This window comes from Staurois parvus, unplaced genomic scaffold (assembly GCF_062004578.1).
Source record: "Staurois parvus isolate SC_StPar_1 unplaced genomic scaffold, SC_StPar_1.0 ptg000978l, whole genome shotgun sequence".
Lineage (NCBI taxonomy): Eukaryota > Metazoa > Chordata > Amphibia > Anura > Ranidae > Staurois > Staurois parvus.
The window spans coordinates 2,266,923-2,290,938 of record NW_028318774.1 but is presented as its reverse complement, the minus strand read 5'-3'; the positions used below and the strand labels follow the sequence as shown (position 1 = coordinate 2,290,938).

The 24,016-nt window shown below is 40.9% G+C and overlaps 2 protein-coding genes across 2 annotated transcripts in view; one reads left to right on the top strand and one right to left on the bottom strand.

The window, feature by feature from the left end:
• TDRD9 (tudor domain containing 9) overlaps nucleotides 1-24,016 on the bottom strand; it is a 395,653-nt gene that overhangs the window by 68,704 nt on the left and 302,933 nt on the right. Inside the window, exons 28-29 of the mRNA XM_089657266.1 lie at nucleotides 17,945-18,205; nucleotides 10,248-10,400 (exon numbers count right to left, since the gene is read on the bottom strand). Coding sequence (XP_089513392.1) covers nucleotides 10,248-10,400; nucleotides 17,945-18,205 — 414 coding nt within the window. The remainder of the gene's footprint in view (nucleotides 1-10,247; nucleotides 10,401-17,944; nucleotides 18,206-24,016) is intronic.
• LOC149441551 (uncharacterized) lies at nucleotides 11,185-13,763 on the top strand. The gene is made up of 2 exons (XM_089657209.1): nucleotides 11,185-12,009; nucleotides 13,653-13,763. Exons 1-2 carry the CDS (start codon nucleotides 11,194-11,196, stop codon nucleotides 13,761-13,763), a joined length of 927 nt encoding a protein of 308 aa, XP_089513335.1. The 5' UTR covers nucleotides 11,185-11,193.

Genomic DNA, 24,016 nt, shown 5'->3' with positions numbered 1-24,016 from the left:
ACTGTGAAGCGCCGTCCAATCAACTTTGCTGCATTTGGTTGAATCTGAGCTGACTATCTCTCTAAACAGAACAACAGTGCAGAATTCATCCGCCTGCTTCTGTCACATCAATAAAAAAACACCAATGACCCAGTGCCACTGGAAGCCATGCATGCCCATGCCATCACACTGGCTTCACCATGTTTTACAGATGATGTTGTGTGCTTTGGATCATGAGCTGTTCCAAGCCTTCTCCACACTTCTTTCTTCCCATCATTCTGGTACAGATTAATCTTAGTTTCAAAGAATGCTTTTCCAGAACTGGTCTGGCTTCTTTGGATGTTTTTCGGCAACGTCTAATCTGGTGTTTCTATTCTTCAGGCTTATGAATGGTTTGCACCTTGTGGTGAACCCTCTGTATTTGCTCTCATGAAGTCTTTTCTTGATTGTAGACTTTGACAATGATACTCCGACCTCCTGGAGAGTGTCCTTCACTTGTCTGGATAAAAAAGTGTAGTGGTTCCTTCTGCGCTAAATGAACTCAACCTAGACAGAGCTGCTAGCAACCCAACCTCATACCTCTAAAAGGATAAACACAGATAATTTACATATGGTGCAGTGTTAAATATAAATAAATAGAAAGTGCACTAAATACAATAAATGCCAACATATGAATCCCAAAATAAGGGACTAAAATTAAGGTGCAAAAAATCCTTAAAGTGCAATTGAGTGAATAGAAAATGGGTCATAATAACAGACCCTAAATGCTGTGAAATAAACCCAAATCCCAAAAACGGGATAATACACACCAATAGTGTAAACTAGGTGAATCCCTAGAAATGGGAAAAATTAAAGTGACCAGTGTCAAAAACACAAATACTGTAAGTGTATACACTATACACGCAGTGAAAAATCACAAAAACAAACTAATGTGTAGTGAACCAACATCAGATAAGTAGTGATAGGGTTATGCTGATGAAGTCACTTGTGACACGTGACGCAATGCGTCAATACGCTACGTGGTGACGTCATTACGCCGGCAGCAATCTTGGTGCACCCAGGATACAGATGGATACACCCATAATGTGAGGTGGAAATGTCTTACTAATTCTGTGGAAATGTGAGTGTATCTACTGGCGGTTTTTTGGTCTGATTACCTTTATTAAAACAGTATTGCACTATGGAAGTATTTTTCTTTTTTCATGGGCATGTTTGCACTGAGAACTGGGCAGAGTTTCTGTGAGTGGGCTGGAGGTATTTAAAGTCACCTGCCTAAATCGATCCAGGAAGGGGATTATACACTGGGCACATTGTGTGTATATGGAGATCGAGCTATAAGGAGATCTATACCATAGGATCCAGGTGTAATCCAAAAAGCATGATGACCCGTTGGGTCACGTATTTGAGGTGAAGCAGTCATTTCAGCCATTTTTGGGATTCCTTGGAGTGCACACTATATGACACAAGTTCCTTGTTAAGAGTGGAGTACTGTCTGTTTAGTGTGGAGGATTCCCACGGCACTATTATTTGGACTCAAAAAGGACTTTTTGCTGCTTCTTATGAATAGTGTTTCACTATTTGTTTCACTACTTATCTGATGTTGGTTCACTGCACATTAGATTGTTTTTGTGCTTTTTCACTGCGTGTATAGTGTATACACTTATTTGTGTTTTTGACACTGGCCACTTTATTTTTTCCCATTTGTAGGGATTCACCTAGTTTACACTATTGGTGTGAATTATACCAGTTTTGGGATTTGGGTTTATTATTTCAAAGCATTTAGGGTCTGTTATTATGACCCATTTTTTATTAATTCACTCAATTGCACTTTAAGGATTTTTTGCACCTTAATTTTAAGTCCCTTATTTTGGGATTCATAAGTTGGCATTTATATTTATTTATTGTATTTAGTGCACTATTTATTTATTTAGCGCTGCACCATATGTACATTATCACTTGTCTGGATGTTGTGAATGGGTTTTTCTTTACCATAGAGAGGATCCGGCGGTCACCCACCGCTTTTGTCTTCCGTAGACATCCATGCATTTTTATGTTGCCAAGCTCACCAGTGCGTTCTTTCCTCAGAATGTACCAAACTGTTGATCTGGCAACTTCTAACGTCGCTGCTATCTCTGTGATGGATTTGTTTCGTTTTTGAAGCCTTACAATGGCTTGCATGGAGAGCTCCTTTGAACGCATGATGTAGGTTCACACCAATAGATTCGAAATGCAAATACCACACTTAGAATCAACTCCAGACCTTTTACCTGCTTAACTGATGATAAAATAATGGAGTAACCCACACCTGGCCATGAAACAGCTTTTGATTCAATTGTCCAGTTACTTTTCGTTCATAGAAAAAGGGAGGATGGCTACTCTTAAGAGCTGTAATTCCTAAACCCCTCCTCCAATTTGGATGTACATACCCTCAAATTAAACCTGAGAGCGTGCACTTTCAGCCCATACCCATTATATAGTAAAGCATAAAAGGAGGTTCACGAGGTGCCTTTTGTGCCAGCAGCTACCATATCTACATCCTACTGTGCGCTCGATTTTATATATATTTTTATATATAAGTTTATTTTACATACCCATTATATAACTATAGCTTGAATATGTTTTGGTAAATACCTGAAAAAAAACTAAAATTGTGCCCGTGTCCAAATATATATGGACCTAAATGTATGTAGCCAGCTTCTGCTGTGATGCATATAAGCCAGGTATTGGGCAATGTAATAGGATCAACTTTGCAACCCTAAGGACCATTAGATGGAAAAGGATCTGGAGCAGGCCAAAAACCCTAGACCAGAACCCCATTAGTCTTAAGCAGGGCTTTAGAAGGGTTGAGTTGCAGACCTGAAGAGGCTGAAAAGCAATCTAGCGTAAGCTGCAGGTTGGAAAAAGAGATAAGCAGGTTGGTCAGGATCAGGAGAGCGATGTCCGCAAAAAAAATTCGCTTTATACTGGACCCCAGCATATGCCACTTCTGATATATCCACGTTGGCCTTAATCACTGCTGCCAATGATTCCAATGCCAAAATAAAAAGCACCAGGGACAGGGGGAAACCCCACCAGGTACCTCGAAAGATGAGAAACTGTTCAGAAAAAAGCTTGCATATTTACCAAGGCCGACGGTGATTAATAATAGTGGGTTGAAGGCCTCCTCAGTTGATTTAGGGATCATAGTAATGTGGGCTTTGAGTGCATCACACTGAAAGGAACCAAAATAGCCTCTTAATTTGGAAGTAATAGCAGTAGACTGAGATCTAGACGCTGCCAAGGCCATGGGTATATTAGATACAGAATCTGTGGGAGAAGGTGCTGGAGCACGTTTGAGACTCTGCAGTCAAGAAATAACTTAGAAATTTGAGCCATAAAGCTTTGCATGACTAGTAAAAACTTCAGGGCAGAGAGACAAGCCACACCTAAGAGCTTAAGAGGACACCGATGGCGAACATCCATAGAAATATTGGAGTGTGAGTTGCAAGGGATTTTTGGTTTACCTGCAAAACCTGTGTCTTAGAGTACATCACAAGGTAGAGGTATCCCACCCCACTTCCTATATTGTTCATTGCTTGCTACAAAACTGAAGTTTTGTGTGGCTGGGAATGTTTATGCCTTTGAGGAAATTACTTTTTTTTTGCCAGTGTTCAATCACCTGACAGTAACAGCGCAACCCTAGCATAATGGACAGGACACAGTTACTTCATGTCCATTATGTTGGGGATGTCCCAGAGCACTGAACACAAAGGTAGGGAAACAGGCAGCATAAAAAAAAAAAAACAATATAGGTTAGAACTTCAAACTAGTCACTGTAATACCCTGCACTCAAAGGTTGCATCTTCGGAGGCCAGATCATCTATCTGGTGGAACTTAGAAAAGGTATGAACTGAAGACCAGGCTGCAGCCTACAAACTTTAGCTTTATGTTGACTAGCCCAAGAGAGACCAACAATTCAGGTAGAATTAGCCATTACAGGAAACACTATAAGCTTGAGAAATTATCTGACAAATCAATGTAGAAATAGTAGATTTTGAAGCTGAATGATCCTTCCTTGGCCCATTAGGAAAGACAAAAAGAGAATCAGATTGTCTAATCAATGCTGCCCAACTACAGGTAAACTTTTACTGCATGGACCACATCCAAAGTATGAAAACCCCTGGTGCCCAAAGTTTAGGAAAGAAGGAGGGCAACACAAAATCCTGGTTGAGCTGGAATGAAAAATGCACTTTAGGCACAAAGTACAACTGAGGTTATAAGACAATATTATCCTGACAAGTGACCAGCAAATGTTCTTTGCAGGTATGAGCCGCCAACTCTGAAACTCTGTGAGCCTAAGTAATAGCGACCAAAAAAACTGTCCTGGTCAGAGGCACTAAGAGTCATCAAAGATGGGCTCAAACAGAGACTTCTGTGATACATAACGTACTAGATTGAGGTCCCGTGCAGTTAATGGTGTCTCATAAGGTGGTACAAAGGTAAAACACCCTGTATGAGGGCAGGTACTAAACAATGAGAGGCAATGGGTCTCTAGAAAATAACTGCCAAGGCCAAAATATGACCCTTGATGGTACTCAGGGTTAAACATGGAGAAAGTCCAGAACACATCCCTCAACATACTTGAGAGGTTGACGTTTATGATCCTCACACAACACAAATTAGGGGTGCTGAGGGAAGTTACCAACCCAATAACATTTTGATTGGGTGTTTCCAGGAGATGCAACCTCAAGCTGGTCTGAACCACCTCTATCAGGGAAATTAATCATACTGTTTGAGTTTGTGACAAAAGCAGGTCCTCCTCAGGAGTAGACCTCTCAGAGAAAGAATGTTCAAGACCCTCTACCTCCTGAGACTCCAGTGCTTCTTCCATCCTCTGAGTCTACCTCCATCAACAAGGAGGGAGTAGGGGGAAGGACAGCACACTACCTTCCTGGAGTTTGCACGTTCTCCCTGTGCCCGCGTGGGTTTCTTCTGGGTATTCCAGTTTCCTCCCACACTCCAAAGACACGCTGGTAGGGTAATTGGTTGCTGTCTAAATTGGAGCTAGTGTGTATGAATGTGAGATAGGGACCTTAGACCGTAAGCTCCTTGAGGGTAGGGACTGAAGTGTATGTAAAATATATAATTGTAAAGCGCAGCACAAATTGAAGGAGCAATACAAGTACCTGTAATAATAATTTCTGTTTATGACCTACATTGTTTAAAGCGTGAAGGACACAAGAAAGAAAGATGGTGATGTAAACTAACAAGCGACATTGATTATTCCTCCCTTGACACAAAAACTGGAGGAAGGTGCCCCAGATGGAGGTGAAATGTCATACAGGTGAAACTCAAAAAATTAGAATATCGTGCAAAAGTTCATTTATTTCAGTAATGCAACTTAAAAGGTGAAACCAATATATGAGATAGACTCATTACATGCAAAGCAAGATAGTTCAAGCAATGATTTGTCATTATTGTGATGATTATGGCTTACAGCTCATGAAAACCCCAAATCCACAATCTCAGAAAATTAGAATATTGTGAAAAGGTGCAATATTCTAGGCTCAAAGTGTCCCGTTCTAATCAGCTAATTAAGCCATAACACCTGCAAAGGGTTCCTGAGCCTTTAAATGGTCTCTTAGTCTGGTTCAGTAGGAATCACAATCATGGGAAAGACTGCTGACCTGAGAAGTTGTGCAGAAAATCATCATTGACACCTTCCATAAGGAGGGAAAGCCTCAAAAGGTAATTGCAAAAGAAGTTGGATGTTCCCAAAGTGCTGTATCAAAGGACATTAATAGAAAGTTATGTGGAAGGGAAAGGTGTGGAAGAAAAAGGTGCACAAGCAGCAGGGATGACCGCAGCCTGGAGAGGATTGACAGGAAAAATTAATTCAAAAGTGTTGGGGACTTTCACAAGGAGTGAACTGAGGCTGGAGTCAGTGCATTAGACAAACAAAGAGAAACCAGCGCTCAAATCTTCATGCATACCAGGGAATTGAAAATACCAAACAAACTGAAAATGCCAAATGAAGGGGTGCTGCCCCTCAAAGACCAGGAAATCTGAAAACTGGTTAACAAAAACAGACAAGGGTGCACTCTCATCGTGCATTACCGTGGAGACCCACGTATTTATTAAATGAAATAGAAATAGGGATAAAGCACATCTTGTTCGTTTCATTTCAAATCCATTGTGGTGGTGTATAGAGCCAAAAATGTTAGAATTGTGTTGATGTCCCAATATTTATGGACCTGACTGTAGCACTAAATTGGCTCCAAATAGATTGTGTTGCCAAATACAATTCTGTTCCCAAAATCCCATAAAGAGATTGGCATAGCTAGGGGCAAAACTTTGCTCCCATAGCTGTCCCTCTTGTTTGCCTGTAGAATTTATCCATGAAAGTGAAATAATTGTGGGTGAGGGTAAATTCAGTGCATCTAAGAAGAAACGTGATCTGAGAGGGATGTAAGGAGTGGTCGTATGCCAGAAAGTGTTGCACTGCCTGAAGGCCAAATTCATGGCGAATGCTCATATACAGAGATGACATGTCTAGGGACACCCACTTGTAACTCTTATCCCACCGGTAGTTGGAGAGGATATCTAATATGTGGCCTGAATCCCTCACATATGAGGGTAACTCCACTACCAGCCTCTGTAAATAATGGGCATGAGAAGGCCTGTATCTGTTCTGGTCTGATCAGAAGGCTCTGGCATCATTTAACATTTGTGTATTGCACCAGAGGCTTCCTGGGGGGATGAAGAGACAGGAACCACTGCTGCTATTCACCAACTTGCGCTGCAAACTGTCATGGCTGAATCTGAACAACATGGCGTCCTTGCCTTTCCACACTGCTTTGTGTGGGCTCAGTACAGGTTACCATTTCACCCACTCAGACATCCACAATTGCCAGTTGTAAAGCTGCTCCCACCAGAGCAACCAAGGCCTTCAATAAAGCCTCCAGATGTTTGTCCAACGCATCCTTAAATAACAGGACCTTGTTCACTGGGCATGTAAGGGTGTTTTTTTAGCTAAGAAACTGCCAGATCCACTGAAGACACACTCCATGTCTTCGTTAACTCACTCTCCATGGGGTTCCGCAGAGGAATCTTTTTCAGTGGAATGAACACATTGTCAGGGTGAACCCAGTCTGCTTACAAAACATTCTTTAAGTGACAAGAAAGGATTGAAGAGGTTTTGGTGGGAGCCATAAACCAAATCTTTTGCAGTAGCTTCTATTTAGTCCAGACAACCTCACTAAGAAAACCTCCAAAAGGACTTTTAGGTCTGAGTAAAACCCTGACTCTGGGGTTGTTCAGGTGTATATTCCTCAGATGAGGATTCTGCCCCCATCTACCATTTTTATTTTAATCTTCAGGGACTCTACTTCCCAGCTGGGGATCATGGCTCTGGACCTGTATAGCACCCTACAGGTCAGCAAGGAAATATTATTGCACAGGGTTGCATCCTGCAGGATCCAGTGTTGAGCAGCAACTTTACATGCCGTTCTCTAGTGTAGGGTTTGGGTACCAATCCTCTGAGCGCAGCAGAACCATAGGTAATGGACCTGGAAAAGTCAGTCCCCCAATCCCAGATGGTATTGCTAAGGAGCTATCTATTCTATTTGTGCAGAAACTATACAGCTGTGCAGTAGAATAACGTCCTTACAGGATGTCTTCAACTTACAAGCCAACCTCATTGCACGGTTTAATTGGACAACTATGTGGTAAATGAGGTTTAATGTTGATAAATGTAAGGTTAAGCACTTGGGGGCTAAGAATATGCATGCATCATACATACTAGGGGGGTACAACTGGGGGAATCAATGGTGAAGGATCTAGGAGTACTGGTAGATCACAAGCTTAATAATGGCATGCAATGCCAAGCTGCAATTTCTAAAGCAAGCAAAATACTCTCTTGTATTAAGAGAGGAGAGAATTTTACCCCTATACAAATCATCAGTAAAACCTCATCTGGAATATGCAGTACAATTTTGGGCACCAATTCACTAAAAGAACACTGGGGAACTGGAGAAAGTAGAGAGAAGGGCAACCAAAATGATAAGCGGCATGGGGGAGCTCAGCTATGAGGAAAGATTAGAGGAACTCAATTTATTCTTTTGAGAAGAGGATATTAAGGGGGGATATGACATGTATATATACACGCACACACATCAGTGATTCATATACTGAACTCGGCGTAGAGTTTTTCACCCTGAGGTCGCCACACAGGACAAGGGGGCACTCTTTACGTCTGGAGGAAAAGAAATTTAATCTCCAAATACGGAAAGGTTTCTTCACAGTAAGAGCTGTGAGAATGTGGAATAGATTCCCTCAAGAGTTGGTTCTGGAAAGCTCAGTGGATTGCTTTAAAAAGGCCTGGATTCTTTCTTAGATACACAGAATATAACCGGATACTAACATTTATAGGTAAAGATGATACAGAGAATACCCGATTGCCTCTCGGGGGATCAGGAAGGAATTTTTTCCCTGCAGGAGTAAATTGGATCATGCTTTGCTGGGTTTTTGCCTTCCTCCGGATCAACTGAGTGTAGGATAACTTTTTTTTATGGTTAAACTGGATGGACTTTTGTCTCTTTTTAGCCAGACTAATTATGGATCTAAGACAATAACAAAAACCTAAGGCCTTGCCTAATGGGGAGGGATATGTCGGGGGGGGGGGGGGGAGGAGGATGACTGGGGACACAACACTGTCTTTTCTTCATTGTATATCATGGAACACAGAGCATGTTATTCATGATTATGTGAGTTATAGGTGAAGACACTGGCCAACCAGAGAGGAGGTCCTCCCCTATACAACCCCTCCTATACAGGAAGTACCTCATTTTTTTTTGCCAGTATCTCTGGATGTGGTTCGTGCTGTAAGGGTCTTCGTGAAGGCAAAACACAGGTCAGATGCTCTATTTGTGCTGTCTAAGGGGCCTAGTAAGAGGCAGGCAGCATGCAAGGTAACTTATTATTCATTAAATCTGCAAATTGATCATTCAGGCCTATGGTTTAAAAGGTAAAGTCCCACCCTTACAGGTAAAGGCACACTCCACCAGCAGTGTGGGGGTATCTTAGACAACCAACCATCAGGTGTCAGTAGCTCAGGTTTGCAAGGCAACTACATGGTCTTCAGTTCACAAATTCACAAGGTTCTACCAGGTGGATGTCAAAGCCACAGAGGCCTCAGTGTTTTACAGATGGCTAAGTAGGTCCTGAGGGATTATTGACGGTGGCTATCATGGTGTCGCTCTCCCCTCAAATTTCTTATTGCTTTGGGACATCCCACATACCCATGAAAAGCCTGCTCTGTACCCCGTAATATACGATAAAGAAAATTGGATTTATTTTAATACCTGTAATATCCATTTCTTGGAGTACATCAAGGGACACATAGGTCCCATCCCTCTTCCTGGAATATCATTGCTTGCTACAAAAACTGAGGTACTTTCTGTATAGGAGGGGTTATATAGGGGAGGACCTCCTCTCTAATTGATCGGCCAGTATCTATTCACCTATAGGTGGCCTATATCCTACATAGTCATGAATAGCCTGCTCTATGCCCCATGATACATTCCAAGAAATTGATTTTTTTTCAGGTAAGTATGTAGAAAAAATCCAATCTTTTCCCTCCCCTGCCCATTCATCTGCAGATGAGAGCATTACCCTGTTGTAATGGAGATGAAGAAACCCTGTATCCTGGGATATACAAGAAAGAAAACATGTTACTATTGGCTCCTTTAATGCCAATTACCAAAACGTAATGGACTTGGTCTAACAGTTTCAGTAGGCAGATTATGAAATAGTTATTCATATGATCAAATTAGGCTTTCGGTTATCTGAGCAGCTTTGGACACCTGTAAAAGCATCTCCAGGAAAAAAACAAGAAAGCACTTAAACCTTTAACATTTTAGTATAGGTACTTTTTTTTTTTAAAACCAAGTAAAATATGCATATACTACTAGCAAATATTGGCTTTATTCTAAATGAAAACAAACGTAGGCTAAAAAAGTTCTGCGCCACAGATATACTAAAATATAGCTAGAAAGGGTATACAATAGCAACATTACCTCTGCTCCAGTCACCATCTCTCCTACTACAGCAGGACTATCGACACTGTCCTCATAAAGGCTCCTACACTTCAATATGCTAGATATAGCTATGTTGAAGCACACAATATAGATTATCTTACTAATCACCATATTTCAAGTCTTCAAGAGGCACACTGAACTAAAAAAATATATAGAAAGACAGATTTATGATTGCAGCAACAAAGCTTGTACCTGGTTATTTGGGTATCCAAACTGCTTATTCTGGTAGCTTTCAAGTAGGGCATCAATGAGTTCCTTTTCTCTCTTCTTCTGAAAACCACGCACGTGTTTTATCTCACCTCTGTTACCCGCTGCAAACAACTCTTTGAGCACTTCATTGCTTTGCTGGGAGAGAATGAATGTGTGAGAATGACCCTATCAAAAATCTCTCACAGATTCTGAATTGGTCTATTTGAATATAAAAACTTCCACAATCATGTCTTTTAACTCCCTGTCAGCCTTGGAGTCATCCTTTTATATCAAAGGATGTCTCACTCTTCCTTTTACATTCTCCATTAAAAAATTAAATATAACCTAACCCAGGGAGAATAGGGCATCAGATCATAAATGCACGGATGTAGTGGTTTGTGCAAATACCTGAGTGCATTTTTTACTGTTCCAACAGTCACAAGGCAGAGGCTAATGACTGCTGAAGCTCTACTAATTAAAGCTGAATGGAAGGGGAGGGGATTTTTTTGAAAAGGTGGTTTCCTATAAAGCCTGGACCTAGATTCCAAGAGACTTTACCAAGATGTCATTAACCTTCCTCTTGTGTTAGGGTCAGCACCGACCCGTTTTTAGGTTTTAAATGCATAAAATAACCATATAAATTTGTTTATTGCATCAAGGCTTTATGACTTTGTCAGGGACCTCTATTTCAACAAAATAAAAAACAAAAAATTGTTTTCACTAAATTATAAAATGCTCAAGTTGAAATTATGACCTTTGTGTTGTTAGGGTCGGTTTCGACCCAGTTATAAAAATAAGATTATAAAGCAATAATTAGAGCCAAAACTGAAATCATAAGTTCACTGTCAACCAGCACATTGACAGCCAGCTCCTCTCCCAATCATGTGAGCTTTAGGGGATTCTCATTTTGACTTGCAGAGTGCACATCTCCAATTTGTAGCATGCAAAAATGAGAAGATTTTCATTGAGCCAAGTTCTGGATAATATTTTTGGTGAAAATGAGGGAGAGGACACAGAGGAGCATAGTGATTTGGATGAGCAGGTTTCTGAGGAGGAAGACAATGTGGAGTATCATCCAGAAGACACAGACACATCTGATGAGTCTGATGAGGAGGCCACCGGTGCTGAAGCTGCTCCCGCTGAAATATTCAAGTCCAAAAATGGTAAGATCTGTTGGAGCTCAGTACCTCCTGATGTACATGGCAGGGCAGTTGCTGCAAATGTCATCAAAATGACCCCTGGAATCACAAGTTTTGCTGTGATGAGAGTCAGTGACATCAAGACATGTTTTGAGCTATTTATGCCATTGTCACTAAAAAGAGTCATCATTGCTATGACAAACCTTGAACGAAAAAAAGTCCATGGCAGCATGTGGAAAGACATTGATGAGGAATACCTGGATGCCTATATTGGTGTTCTTCTTGCTGGAGTGTACAGATTCTGCAATGAGGCCACTGATAGTCTGTGGGACGCATCGACAGGCAGAAATATTTTCCGGGCAACAATGTCACTTCAGACCTTTCAAATGATATCAAGAGTCCTCAGATTTGACAACAAAGATACCAGAGCAAGATCTGACAAGCTTGCTCCCATCAGGGATGTCTGGGAGAGATGGGTGCAGCTCCTTCCACTGATGTTCAACCCTGGGCCAGAGGTGACAGTGGATGAACGTCTTGTCCCTCAACATCATCCACCACAACCACAACCACAACCCCACTCAGGCCACCTGATTCTAAAAGAAAGAGGTGTCAGGTCTGCCCAAGCAGTAAGGACAGAAAGACAAATGTACTGTGCTTCAACTGCAACAAATATCTCTGCAAAGAACACACTAAAAGTGTCACTTTTTCCCACACATGCATCTAAACACACACACGCACACACATACATGTTCTTGCACACAGACTTTTACTCTGATTTTGTTTTTTATTTGTGTTGGAACAAGTAATTGATTTCTATTGGTTTGATTTGCTTGATTGGTTGTTGTTTGTTTGACCTTGCAAATCTAGATTTGGTTATATTTATGATATATATATATATAGATATATATATATATATATATATATATATATATATATACTGTATATATATATATATATATATATATATATATATATATATATATTGTTTTTCATTTTGTGTTTGTACTAAAGTTCTATTGCTGAAAAAAAGAGACTTTTTTGCCTTTTTGAAGTAATTATATATAGGGGTCGAAACTGACCCGCAACACCATAGATGTTACTAAAGTTAATAATATTAAAATGAAAAAATAAACAAAACAAATTTATTTCAGAGATGTGTTCTAAATCCCCTCAGTAATAGTCAGGTGACATAACAACCTTTTATTTATTTATATTATTCTCTTGAGGTTCATTTTACATTGTTTTTTAATTGAAATCGAGGGGTATACTGACAAAAAAAAGGCCCAGGGGCCAACACAAAAATTATTAAAAACAATATTTTCATGGATAAGGAAGCCTAACAAGGTAACCAAGATATGAGAAACAAATTGGATGATAGATAATTGTTTTTAGTGTATTTTACAGCTGATTTAAGACACGGGTCAAAACCGACCCGTTAACATAAGAGATGGTAACAGGAAACTAACACAAGAGGAAGGTTAAAGAATAACAAAGCTTTTCTCAGGCACCACAAATACCTGAAGCTCAGATTGGAGTTTTGGCTGTGGCACGGCTCTCTCAATGGATAGCACGATGTCCATTGACAGCACAGTGCGCCGGTGACGTCACTGGCGCTTCTACAGTAAATATCTCCTAAATGGTGCACGTTTAGGAGATATTTACAGTACCTACAGGTAAGCCTTAGAGGATTACCTGTAAGTAAAAGGTGCAAAATACAGTTTACTTCCACTTTAAGTGTAGTAAAAAACACAAAAATAAGCACAAAGGAAAAAACTTTGTATTAATGCTCTGTGCTGGCAATGGCTTCCTTAATTTTCCCAATTCAATAACACTTCTTCCCCCTGGCAATCTTTCAGTGCTGCAGGGATTAATGAAACTGAGGAAGACACTATCTGCACTCATCAAGAGTGCCTAACTATGCCCACCCTTTCCACCCAGCTATGGTCTTAACAAAAGCCATAACTAAACCCTCTATAAATGAACAGGGTCTTTGAAAGGAAAACAGGCAAATTATTGAAAAGCCCACGCCCTCCACTCATATATGGAAACTTCTACGAACAGCAGTGTTAGGTGGAAAGGGCAGGCATAGTTGTCACTCTAGAGGGGTACAAATTATAATTTTTCTATCGACCCCTACCACAGCATAATATTACCGTGGAGGAAAGTTGATGGAGGAAAATATTAAGGAAACCAGGAGTGAACAGCATAAGGGACACAACAAACTAATAAGCCTTGTGCTGATTTTTGTGTTATTTTGACTATATTTAAGATTTGCTGCAAATCTCACCTTGCCTATAAAGTGCCTAAAATAACAGTTCTGGGCTGCAAGCATTTGTGGAACCAGAGAATAGCTGTGTTAGTTTTCAAAAATGAGCATTGATAAAGCCTCTTGGAATCGAAGATCAGGCTTGTCCTTCAAGTTTTAGCATTTGAAAAGAGGAGTATGAGAACCCTTTGCTATAGCAAAGACAAACAGTAAGCTGGTATTTCAAACACAGATCTTGTAAAGAGTCCTAAGAATCTGCGTTTCCTAGATGAATGGATGTTTCACAATCAAAAAAAAAAAAGTATCTGTAATACATCTAACAGATTAACATAACTGAACCCAAATATTTAGGAGTTCTCTAGCACACAAAGGCAGACAATCAAGGAGCTATGAGAACTACGCAAAGTGGTCTATGGGGGGCTTTTAAACATTCAAGAGACATTGATATTTAGCTATTACACTATTCCCACTGAATTACCTTTCTTTAGAAGAAATTTACTTATGCAAAATTATTCAGGGGAAAACGTTAGTAAGACAAATGTCAAGAACAGATGTCTTGCCAGGGTAATTTTAGCAATGCCATGGGAATATTCCTTCCGCTTCATAGTTGCCAATCTGTCCACATTAGCACAATTAACTGTATCACGTGCCACAATCATAAATGTATCAGCTGCTGCCAAAAAAGCTAAGCATTATAATAAGCTTTTTATACTCATCGTAAAATCGTTTTCTTAAAGACCTTCAAGAGCCACAGAAAGGTAGTAAACTCTTAAACATGTTACACTGCCACCTTCAGGAGATTGGGAAACTGGCAAAATAGCCTTTAATGCCAGGCTCACATATATGCGGATTGGATGCGGTTTGAACCGCATCCAATTTGCATGATATGTGAAAAAACATTGCTTCTTATGGTGCCTGTTCACAAGTCTGGTTAACTGGCAGTGCGGATTCAATGTGGTTTGAAAAGGAGTCCTGTACAATTTCTGAGCAGTGTAGTCCAGTTCAGGTGCAGATTACAGGCTACTGACATCTACGGGGACCGTTTCTAAATTGCATAGGTATGCACAGGATAATACTGAGAGCTAATCCTGTCCTGAACCTGATGTAAATCTGACATGAACCGGTGAACTACTGTATCAATTAGCTGTGAAACCTGAGCTTCAATCCGCACCACACGTGTGAATCAACTCTTAAGTGAGACCCCATATAACTCCACCTCCAACCACCATGCTGCTTCTTGTTATTATGTATGGCTTGCTCAAAAACTGAGGGGCGGGACCTGTGCCCAAATAGAAGTCGAGTAAAAGATTTTATATTAAGTGTAAAAATCTTACAATTAGTGACACCGAAATGTAAATTCTAAACACATGGGACATCCAAAAGTAGTCCACATGTAGGAAGGGCTACAGCCATTGGCAGATCTAGAAAAAAATCCAGACCCATTTTTAATAATCAGAAGGACCAAGATCAAATCTGAACCAGAAAAAGGTGAAGTTCCCAATGGAACAGGGGAACGTAACCCAGAAAAGATCTGAGGATAAGCCTAATGCTCAGACCAGGGCAGGAACGAGAGTCAAGGGAGTAATTACTCTGAGGTTAATAGGTGAGGTAACATGACTACCCAATTGGGGAGAATGGACAAAAAAACAATAATGGTCAAGTAAGGGAACACTAGCAGGTTTTCCAGCCTCAAAACTGATCCCTAATGGAAAGTTTGAAAGCAGATTAACAAAAGAACAGATGTTTCAAGGGCTTGTTTACATGGGAGGGCAAAGGGGCAGTAAACACATTTGAGCCACTGTTATACTGAGTGGCAAAAGAACAGCCATGAGTTCTTGCATGGGGTGGACCCCAAAGACCCTAAGAGACTGAAGGTGCGTATCAGGGACCATTCCTTAATTTCCATAGGGACTACCTGCATATCTCACCACAAGTTCGCACTCCAAGATACAAAGGGGGAGGTCTAAAGAAGACCAGAGCTCTACAAGAGCAGGAGAGGCAATATAAAGAGGGAAAATCCACAGTACCCCAGAAGCCCTCAATGGGAGGTAGGGAAAAGTACAGTGTCCATTACAGAAGAAGATTCTACTAACTCAGAGGCTTCAACGAGGATCTAAGCTGGTCAGCCTTACTTGCACTGTAAAGGCTCCAATCAGTGAAAAAACTTGCATGAGTCAGTGTCTTTCAGAGAACTCTGGCTAGCAGAGTCCAGAGAAGAGACACTTTACAGGCCAGCACTGACTAATAAGTGTCAGTTCTGTATTCCAAGACAAAAGAAGATACTCTCACTGGTCAGCACTAACCAATGGACAGGAGCGCTTTCCAGGAAAATGCGAGGAGTGTCCAGGCTCTGACCTACCTCCATTCCTCAAAAAAAAGAAAAACAAAAAAGGAAAAGTCTATCTTTTGACAGAAAATAATACATTCACAAACATTCAACACAAATAAGCAGATCTGTCTGTATATCTACTTTCCCGTACAGAATGTATGAGCAAGCAGATACAACCCCTGGTAAAAAGTACGGAATCAACACTTATGGAAAATGTTCAAATATTTAAATTGTGTAGAAAAAAAAAAAACTAAAAATCACAGAAATGCCTCAAAACTTTTTTCATTTAACATGCCAACCTTCTGGCTTTAAGAAACACTTATAAATAAACTAGAAAAGGTACAATTTCTGGGGAAATTGTGTGAAGTGTTCTTGCATCCAACCCTAACCAAGTGATTGATCAAATGTAAAAAGTGCAGATGGGAAGCCTGATAGAGTGAGAAATGCATTTGAACTTTTATTTTGCAGCTAACAGTCTAGCTTTGGTCACCTGCTGCTGACTCACCTTCGGTTGCTATGGCAACTCACTCTAGTGCAAGCTGAGAGGAGCTTTTAAAAACAAACTGCTCCAACTTGCTCACTTCACTGGCGGTTGCCATCTTCAAACGGTCGTAGTTTTAAAAGTGTAAATCCTACAGCGAAGAGCTTTATATTGTGAGAATCACAAGACCCAGACCTACATTTTGATGCATAGTATGTCTCTGAAATATTAACAATTAAGGCACAGTCGCAGTTTAAAAATGTCCCTTAAAATTTCAGGTGGCTGGGAATGGAAATTCAATGAATGTCAATGGGCGGCATGAGTTGCAAACAAATGGTCATATTGTGAAAACTATCAGGACTATGGCTTAGCCGTGGACATTTTTAGTGGCAGCAGGGTTAGCTGAACGTTTTGATATAAGATATGTGTAGGTGGGCTTGAAAATGAGGGAGTGATGGCAGTTTAGAAATCATGTCCTGATTTTTCCTTTCACACTCTAGCTTTGTCAGCTCCCACTCTAGTTGTGCCATTCATTCCTATGGGACAAATTTCACCACAAAAATGGCGATATTTCTTGAACCATTCGGCGAAATGTTCCACAAAGTAATAGCACACCAATCGGGAACAATCCGCACGTTTCGGTCTATTACTTGTCTATGTAGTGTAAAAACTGTAGGAGGAGTTAGGGTGGTAAATATGGCTATAATAATAAGAATATATATGTGAGATAACAATAAGTGTTCTTGCAAGAACACTTAAAAAGAAAGAAAACCGTAGTCAGTTTCAACTGTTTTTGCAGATCAAGCAGATAAGGTCAGTACCATGATCTACCTGTCTTACTGTTACTGCTAATGACGGAGGCAGGGATTTTAAAATGGTGCACAACAGCTAGAACGGTGACTGGGCCACATTAGAATCCAAAAGTACAAAGAAGTCTGAAGAGCTCCGTAACTTAGAGTTTGCGTAGCACCACCAAAAATGTTGTGGAGCATACAATGATTCTGATAGCTGCTGTGTCAAGTGATCAGTTAAAGCCGCATTTTTGAAGTCTTAATTAAAGTCACCAATGTAAAAAAATATCTGTGGTGTACCAAGTATCCTTTTAAAGAAATAAATAATGCACTTACGTTTTTTTCAATGGAAATAAGGAAAAGGTGCCCAACCAGCTAGGAGACTTTTTACCAAAAATATGAAACATGATGGTTGGAGTTATATGGGGACTGGCTTACTGTTTTTTTCTTGTCAGTACGCATCTATTTTAGAGATGTACAAGTTTGCTTTTAACATTTTCGCTATGTATACAGTTTAAGTCAATAAAGGTCAGGGAAATTTTTAGAGGTACCGCTGCAAATGTTATCCGTTATTTCACAAAACAAATAAGTTCTCTGGGGGCATAGAGGTCTTGTATAGAAGCTCTGTCCCACATGTACCAACACCAACATCGATAACACTGCATACATTTTAAAGCTCATTAGAATTACACACTTTTGATTCAAACGACTCCTCCGCAGACTCAGCATAATCATCGGCAATAAGTATATCTCTTATGCTGATCTCCTCAAGATTTTCAAAGTATCGGCAGACATCAACATGTAGAATACCGTGTACAACAGAGAACACTTTCACCACAAGAACAGAACCATTAACTAAGGAGTTAAACTTCAAGCAGGCTTCACGACTCCATTGCTCTCCGCAGATCATTGACCTTGCAGATGGGCGCATCTTACAAATCTTGAACTCCAAGGCCTGAAATGAAGAACAGAGTGAACATAAAGCTCCAATGACAAAAAATATATATATTTTCAACACTTGTAAAATACAACTAAAGGCAAAACTTTTTTTTTAAAGTTTTGGTTAGCGTGGAGATGGATTGGAACTCCTTTCAGTTTCTATTGCAGTCTGTGTCCCTGTTAGGGAGATTCACCCTCTCCATTTGTCCTGTTTACCAGCATCATTGAAAGTAAAAGAAAATCCTCAATTTTGTATATTCCCAGAAAAGTAAGAGTGGAAATCTTCCAATGGGGACACTAGTTCTGGTGACCAAGGGGTCCCCAAGGGATTCTCCTAATTTGCAGGGATTTCCTCTCACTTCCTGTTTTGGCTTTGGGACAGGAAGTGAGGGGAATTCTTAACCAATGGGACACAGAGGACAAAAAATAAAGCCGTGTTATTACCCTACCTTACTGCAAAATGAAAAAAAGAAAAATTGAAACTACTTCTGCTTGAAGTCAAAATAGATGTAAGCCCTAACTGAAAGCTACAGTGCTCTACTAAATAGTTTTCGCGCATGTTCTTCATCCTTTCTTGCATCTTAGTGCTGTTGACCTCCTGCAGTTGCACAGCACTTCTGGAGATAGGTGAAGGGAGGGTTGTTTGACAGTGATAACAGTGGACTGTGCCTGCAAAATGTATGTTAAAATGGTTATTTGAAATCTCCATCGAAGGCCCATGTGACAATAATAATCCAGGGGCACAACTGCAAGACATGGCCAGAGCAGCAGAACACTACAAAAGTGCTTGAACAAAGAAAAACATTCATGAACAGTTTTTGTAATGAAAACTACATTAAAAAAAAAAAAAAAAAAAAAAAGGAGGGGGGGATTAAATTTACCTATAAATTCCATATCTTGGAGAATAAAACAAAACACAGGCTAAGTGTTTTAGATTCTGGTTGATAGGCTAACACCTTCAGGTGATTAGACACTGGCAAAGCTTTTGAGGACAAGCACCCCAATGTGACAGTACAGCACACAGACTGAGTAGTCATAGACCCTGGGACATCCCAAAGCTATGCATGAAAAGGATGGGTACAACTAGGCCAACAGAACTGTGCCAAAAGGCTTAACAAGGTTCAGCAGACCCAACTTCGGTGCTACTGCAAGAACGTTGAGGGATAGTGCACATCACATGTGTTCCAGTGCTTTCTTTCTGCATCCAAAACGCAAAGTAGGTTTGATGGTTTTCAATGCAATAGTTCACACCAGTACCTGTGTTCCACTTCCAGAAAAAAAGAACATGCTGCATTTTTCCTGCACAAAACTGTACTGTAAAGCAATAAATTGCATCAAAAACACAATAGTCCCCAGTACAGTGAGAAAAAAAAAAAATCTGGAAACACATCAAAAATGCACCCCAACGCATCAGAAACGTAATAAACATGCGTTTTTGTGGTGTGAACTAGTCCTGAGGCCAAAAGCTGCATCCACAGAAGATTGGACATCCACCTGGTAGAATTTTAAAAATATACAGAGGATCAGGGTGCAGCCTTAAAAAGAGTTCTGGTGCCAGAATGGCCAGGAAACTCAACCTGGTGGAGTGAGCACCTAAAAATGCAAAAAGGAAATGTGTCCTTGAGAATTTAAGCTCTAGCAATCAGATGTCGTATCCACTGCTTAATGGTGGACTTCAAAGTTCCTTGCAAGGTTCTGAGAATAGGATAAACAGAGAATCCATCTTCCTTATCAAAGCTAATGTTTTAAGGTAGACTGATGACCAACTAGGCGCAAGCAGTGGAGAGCAATTTCCACTGGGTGTTTTTGAGCAGGGCATAAGGATGGCAGGACTATGCCTTCTTTAGGGGGAAATGCTGATACCAGCTTATAAGGATATGGTTTATGGGTGTAGGACTACCTACTTTGTCATTTAAAGAATAAGGAATGCCTCCTAACAAGACAGTCCCTAACTCTTACGTCTGGCAGACGTGATAACTAAAAAGGCCACTTTGCAGGAGTGGTCATCTAAAGGGACATCCAGATGGGTTCAAAGGGTAGTTTCTAAAGGGCAAAGAGAACCAAGTTTATGTCCCAATGATGTACAGGGTGCTGCAAGGGGCTAGATGCAAGATTGATGCACCTTGAATAAAGATTTTGACAAAGGAAAGCCAGAGTTTTGAAAATTATGGACTAGACTGAACTCTTTCCTTTCAGAGTACTTAAGAAAAAGTTCTGGTCAAGTACAGTTTGTTGAAAAATCAGAATTCAAGGCACAGAGTAATTTCTGGGATTTAAATGCCTGTGTTCACCTCAGACAAAGGAGGATTTGCAGAGATCACAGCATAGCTTTCTGGAAGTGGATTTTCTTGCTTGTAGCAAAGTAATAGTGACAGATTTAGAGGCCCCTCTATCTTTTTAAGACCTGGGCTTGGGTCACGGGGACAGTGAGTTTCTGACCATAAAATTATCTGGCTTAACTTCTTAAATGCTGTATGACTCCTGGTGCCCCCTTGTGGATGATGTGGGCCACAAACGTGGCAGTTCCTGATTTTACCCTGATTAAGTGTCCTTGCAAAAGGGATTTCTCCAGTGTTGCAAAGCCACCCTTACTGCTCTAAAGTAAAGGTCCTTGATGGTTAGATTGGTGTCTACTAATGACCATGTTCCTTGGACTGTAACACTGCTCCCCAGCCTGAAAGACTGGCACCCACGGTGTATGAATAAGTATCCTGTACTGTATGATTAAGGTACCAGGATATGTTGATGTGTCCTTGATAATGCCAGAAAGTCTTCGCATGGTAAGGAGGTCACAACTGGATGAATAGATTCCATTTGGAACTTTTGCACTCAGAACTCGAGTCTTGATATCTGAAATGGGACAAACATCTTCTTTTGGCTTGGGAACTGTGAATAGGTTCAAGTAGAAGCTCTGAAAAGATCTATCTGGAAGAGGAATGGTCACTCTTGTCTAATCTGCCAGGTACAGAAGTCAGTGAAGGCCAGCAATTGTCTCTCCAGCAAGTGCACCAACGTGTGTTCCTTCAGTCCCTTTCATGAAGCCCTGGTTTTCTAGTGTATCTGGGGTCAAGGCTTAGACTGAGGCCTTTGACGGACACAGGCATATTTTTCTGCAATACAGGTTATGCCTTCTTAAAAGTTAAGGTACTCTTTTCCACCTTTACCTTCTGGATGTTTTCATCCAATGCTAGGCCAAACAAACTTTCCCCCTATAAGGGTAACCATTCCACCTACTTCATATGCAAGGTAGTCCCGCTGATCAATGCTTCACAACCACTGTATCCTGTGCATGCATACAGAAAAAAACATCCAAACAAGAAAGTTGTTAACCAGAATCCTTCAAGGAATCCACTGAGAAACAAAAGGAGGGGAGGAAATCCTTCAGTTAGCTGCCCAAATCAGTATCACTACAGTCAAGTTCCCTATCCCTCATCAGCCAAGGAACCAAGACCTTAAAAGCTTAATACACTCCGATGGCTGCAACCACAGGTTACAAGGTCATAATCCACAAGAGCATAGGATAATTTCAATAAAGTCTCCAGATGCTTGTCCATTGCATTCTTAAAGTTTTAATAAACCCAAGACCCCGCATTCACTATATCTGCTCTCCCACAGTACACAGAACATGGAAGTGAAATTATTTCAGTAAATATAACCTGCCTTTTCTAATCAGTTAGAGCAACTTTGTGACTTCTGTCAGTGTCCAGCAGAGTACTGGTTAAAGCTTGTAGGAGGAGTTTTCATTCTGCTCTAGGAGGATGCAGAACCCGTGACCTCTGTATAGACAGTGCTGATTGGCCCTGCGCAGATCACATGCACTCTCAAGGGAAAAAAAAAAACCTCTCTAGCACTCTAGCAACACACACCAAATTGAGCATGTGTAGAGTGACTACACATTATATGTCTTATCAGGACATAAGAGGAAGAAGGGGATGATTAGAGAAGACCGGATCAAATAGCCTTTATACACAATGCAGAGGATTAACCCCTTAGGCTCCATAGTAAATATAGCAAGCATGCTTTACGGCATATACAGAACGACTTTACTGCTGTGGATTTAATAACACTTTAAAGTCCAGAACTTCACCCACATGGACTGTGATGGTCTTATTGAGATAGGAAACTGCCAGATCTACAGCCAGCATGCTCTTTTTTGGAAAATTCACTTACCATGGGATATGGTTTAGCAAATAATTTTGATGGAGCAAACACCTTTTCAGGATACATCCAGTCAGCATAGAACACATTCTTTAGGTAAAGATTAACCTCAAACCAGTAATCTTCAGAGTAGTCATCTCTTGCAGCAGCAAATTCAAGTTAGTCCATACCACTTTTGCAAGGCAACCCACAAAGGCATATTGAGTCTGAGATAAGACCTGACTCTGGGATTCAGGAGTAGACTTTTCAGAAAGAGTTCAGCTTCTCCTTCCTCCTGAAACACTGCTTCCTATTCTACCAGTAGTTCCACAGCAGGTTCATCCTCCATCAGCAAGGAAGAGGAGAACATGTTTGTGACCTAGATGTTCTTAACCAAAAAGGACTACAGAGAGCTGGTGTTGCAACCCAGCAGTTGAAAATTTCATCCCTGACACCAAAGAACTGGTTGAGAAGTAGAGGAATTCAGAGCAACAAAGAACTGACCCCCAAGGGGAGCTATGGCCAGGTTGCTGCCTGCCTGATAATGGATTAGTGAACCTTCTTCCTCATTTTCCATCGCTATGACATGGACTGCTAACAAAATTTGTTTGGACCTTAGCTGAATGAATAGATTAAGGCAGCTGAGAGGGCCTGGTACAATAATCCTGCTTGTATACCACCCTCACTGTGTGGGAGAGCTGAATCCAGGACCAGGATTTCTGTTCCCTGCGCCAGTGACCCACCTGCCATACAACACAGGCAGCAATCAACCATTTTATGAGAAAAAACAATGTGCAAAATACTTGCTGAGCCTTTAGTGTGCAGGTCCAACTAAGCAAATGGACTAACTCCAAGGTGGCGGACAAATGTCCCGCCCCAGATAACATCACCAGTCATAATGACGCAGGTGCAACCTGATCTACTCAGAGACATTAGGGAATGGAGTAGCACTCTGCCTTCCTGTTAACAAAATTACCCTGGTCCACCCCCATGATGTCTGCAACTGTTATGTAGTGCTTAAGGAATCGAGGACCAAGATCAGTAAAAGGCACAGATGTAGGGTGCAAAGAAGGCCTTGCCACAAGGGAGGGGATAACAGGACATGGTGAAAAAAGGAAGGCCCATCTCTCAACATAGGGTACAACCACCCCCAGGGACCACCATCTGAGGCAATCACCAGTCCATGCTGCTGGACCCTCACAGGCTTAAAGCTTCATCCATGGTGTGTATGCCCTATTCCCTTCAGGGACCTGACTACCCAGCTGGGGATGACCAATATATAAAATTGTATAGGGTCCAGTCATGCAGGATCCAATGCCGACCAATAACCTTACAGGTTTTCCTTGAGTATCCAGTGCTGGGTCTAGGCACAATTCCTCTTGGCAGAATGTTGTAGGGAAATAGTCGGACATGCCAGTCTCCTGGACCCAAAGAGTACTTTGGGGGGGGGGGGGGGGAACCCCAGACAACAGCTAACAAAGTAATTGTGCAAAGACTAATTAGACATGACAATCAGCTAAAGACACTAGCGGGAAAAAAAAAAAAAAAAAAAAAACTTATCCTGTGCTAAGATGAGAGGAATTATTCCTGGGTGGGGAAGGTCTTTTTGCCAGGGACCAATCACCTGAGGGTGGCAGCATAACCCTACATGGATATGAAAATGTCTTACGATATACGATAAGGAATTATA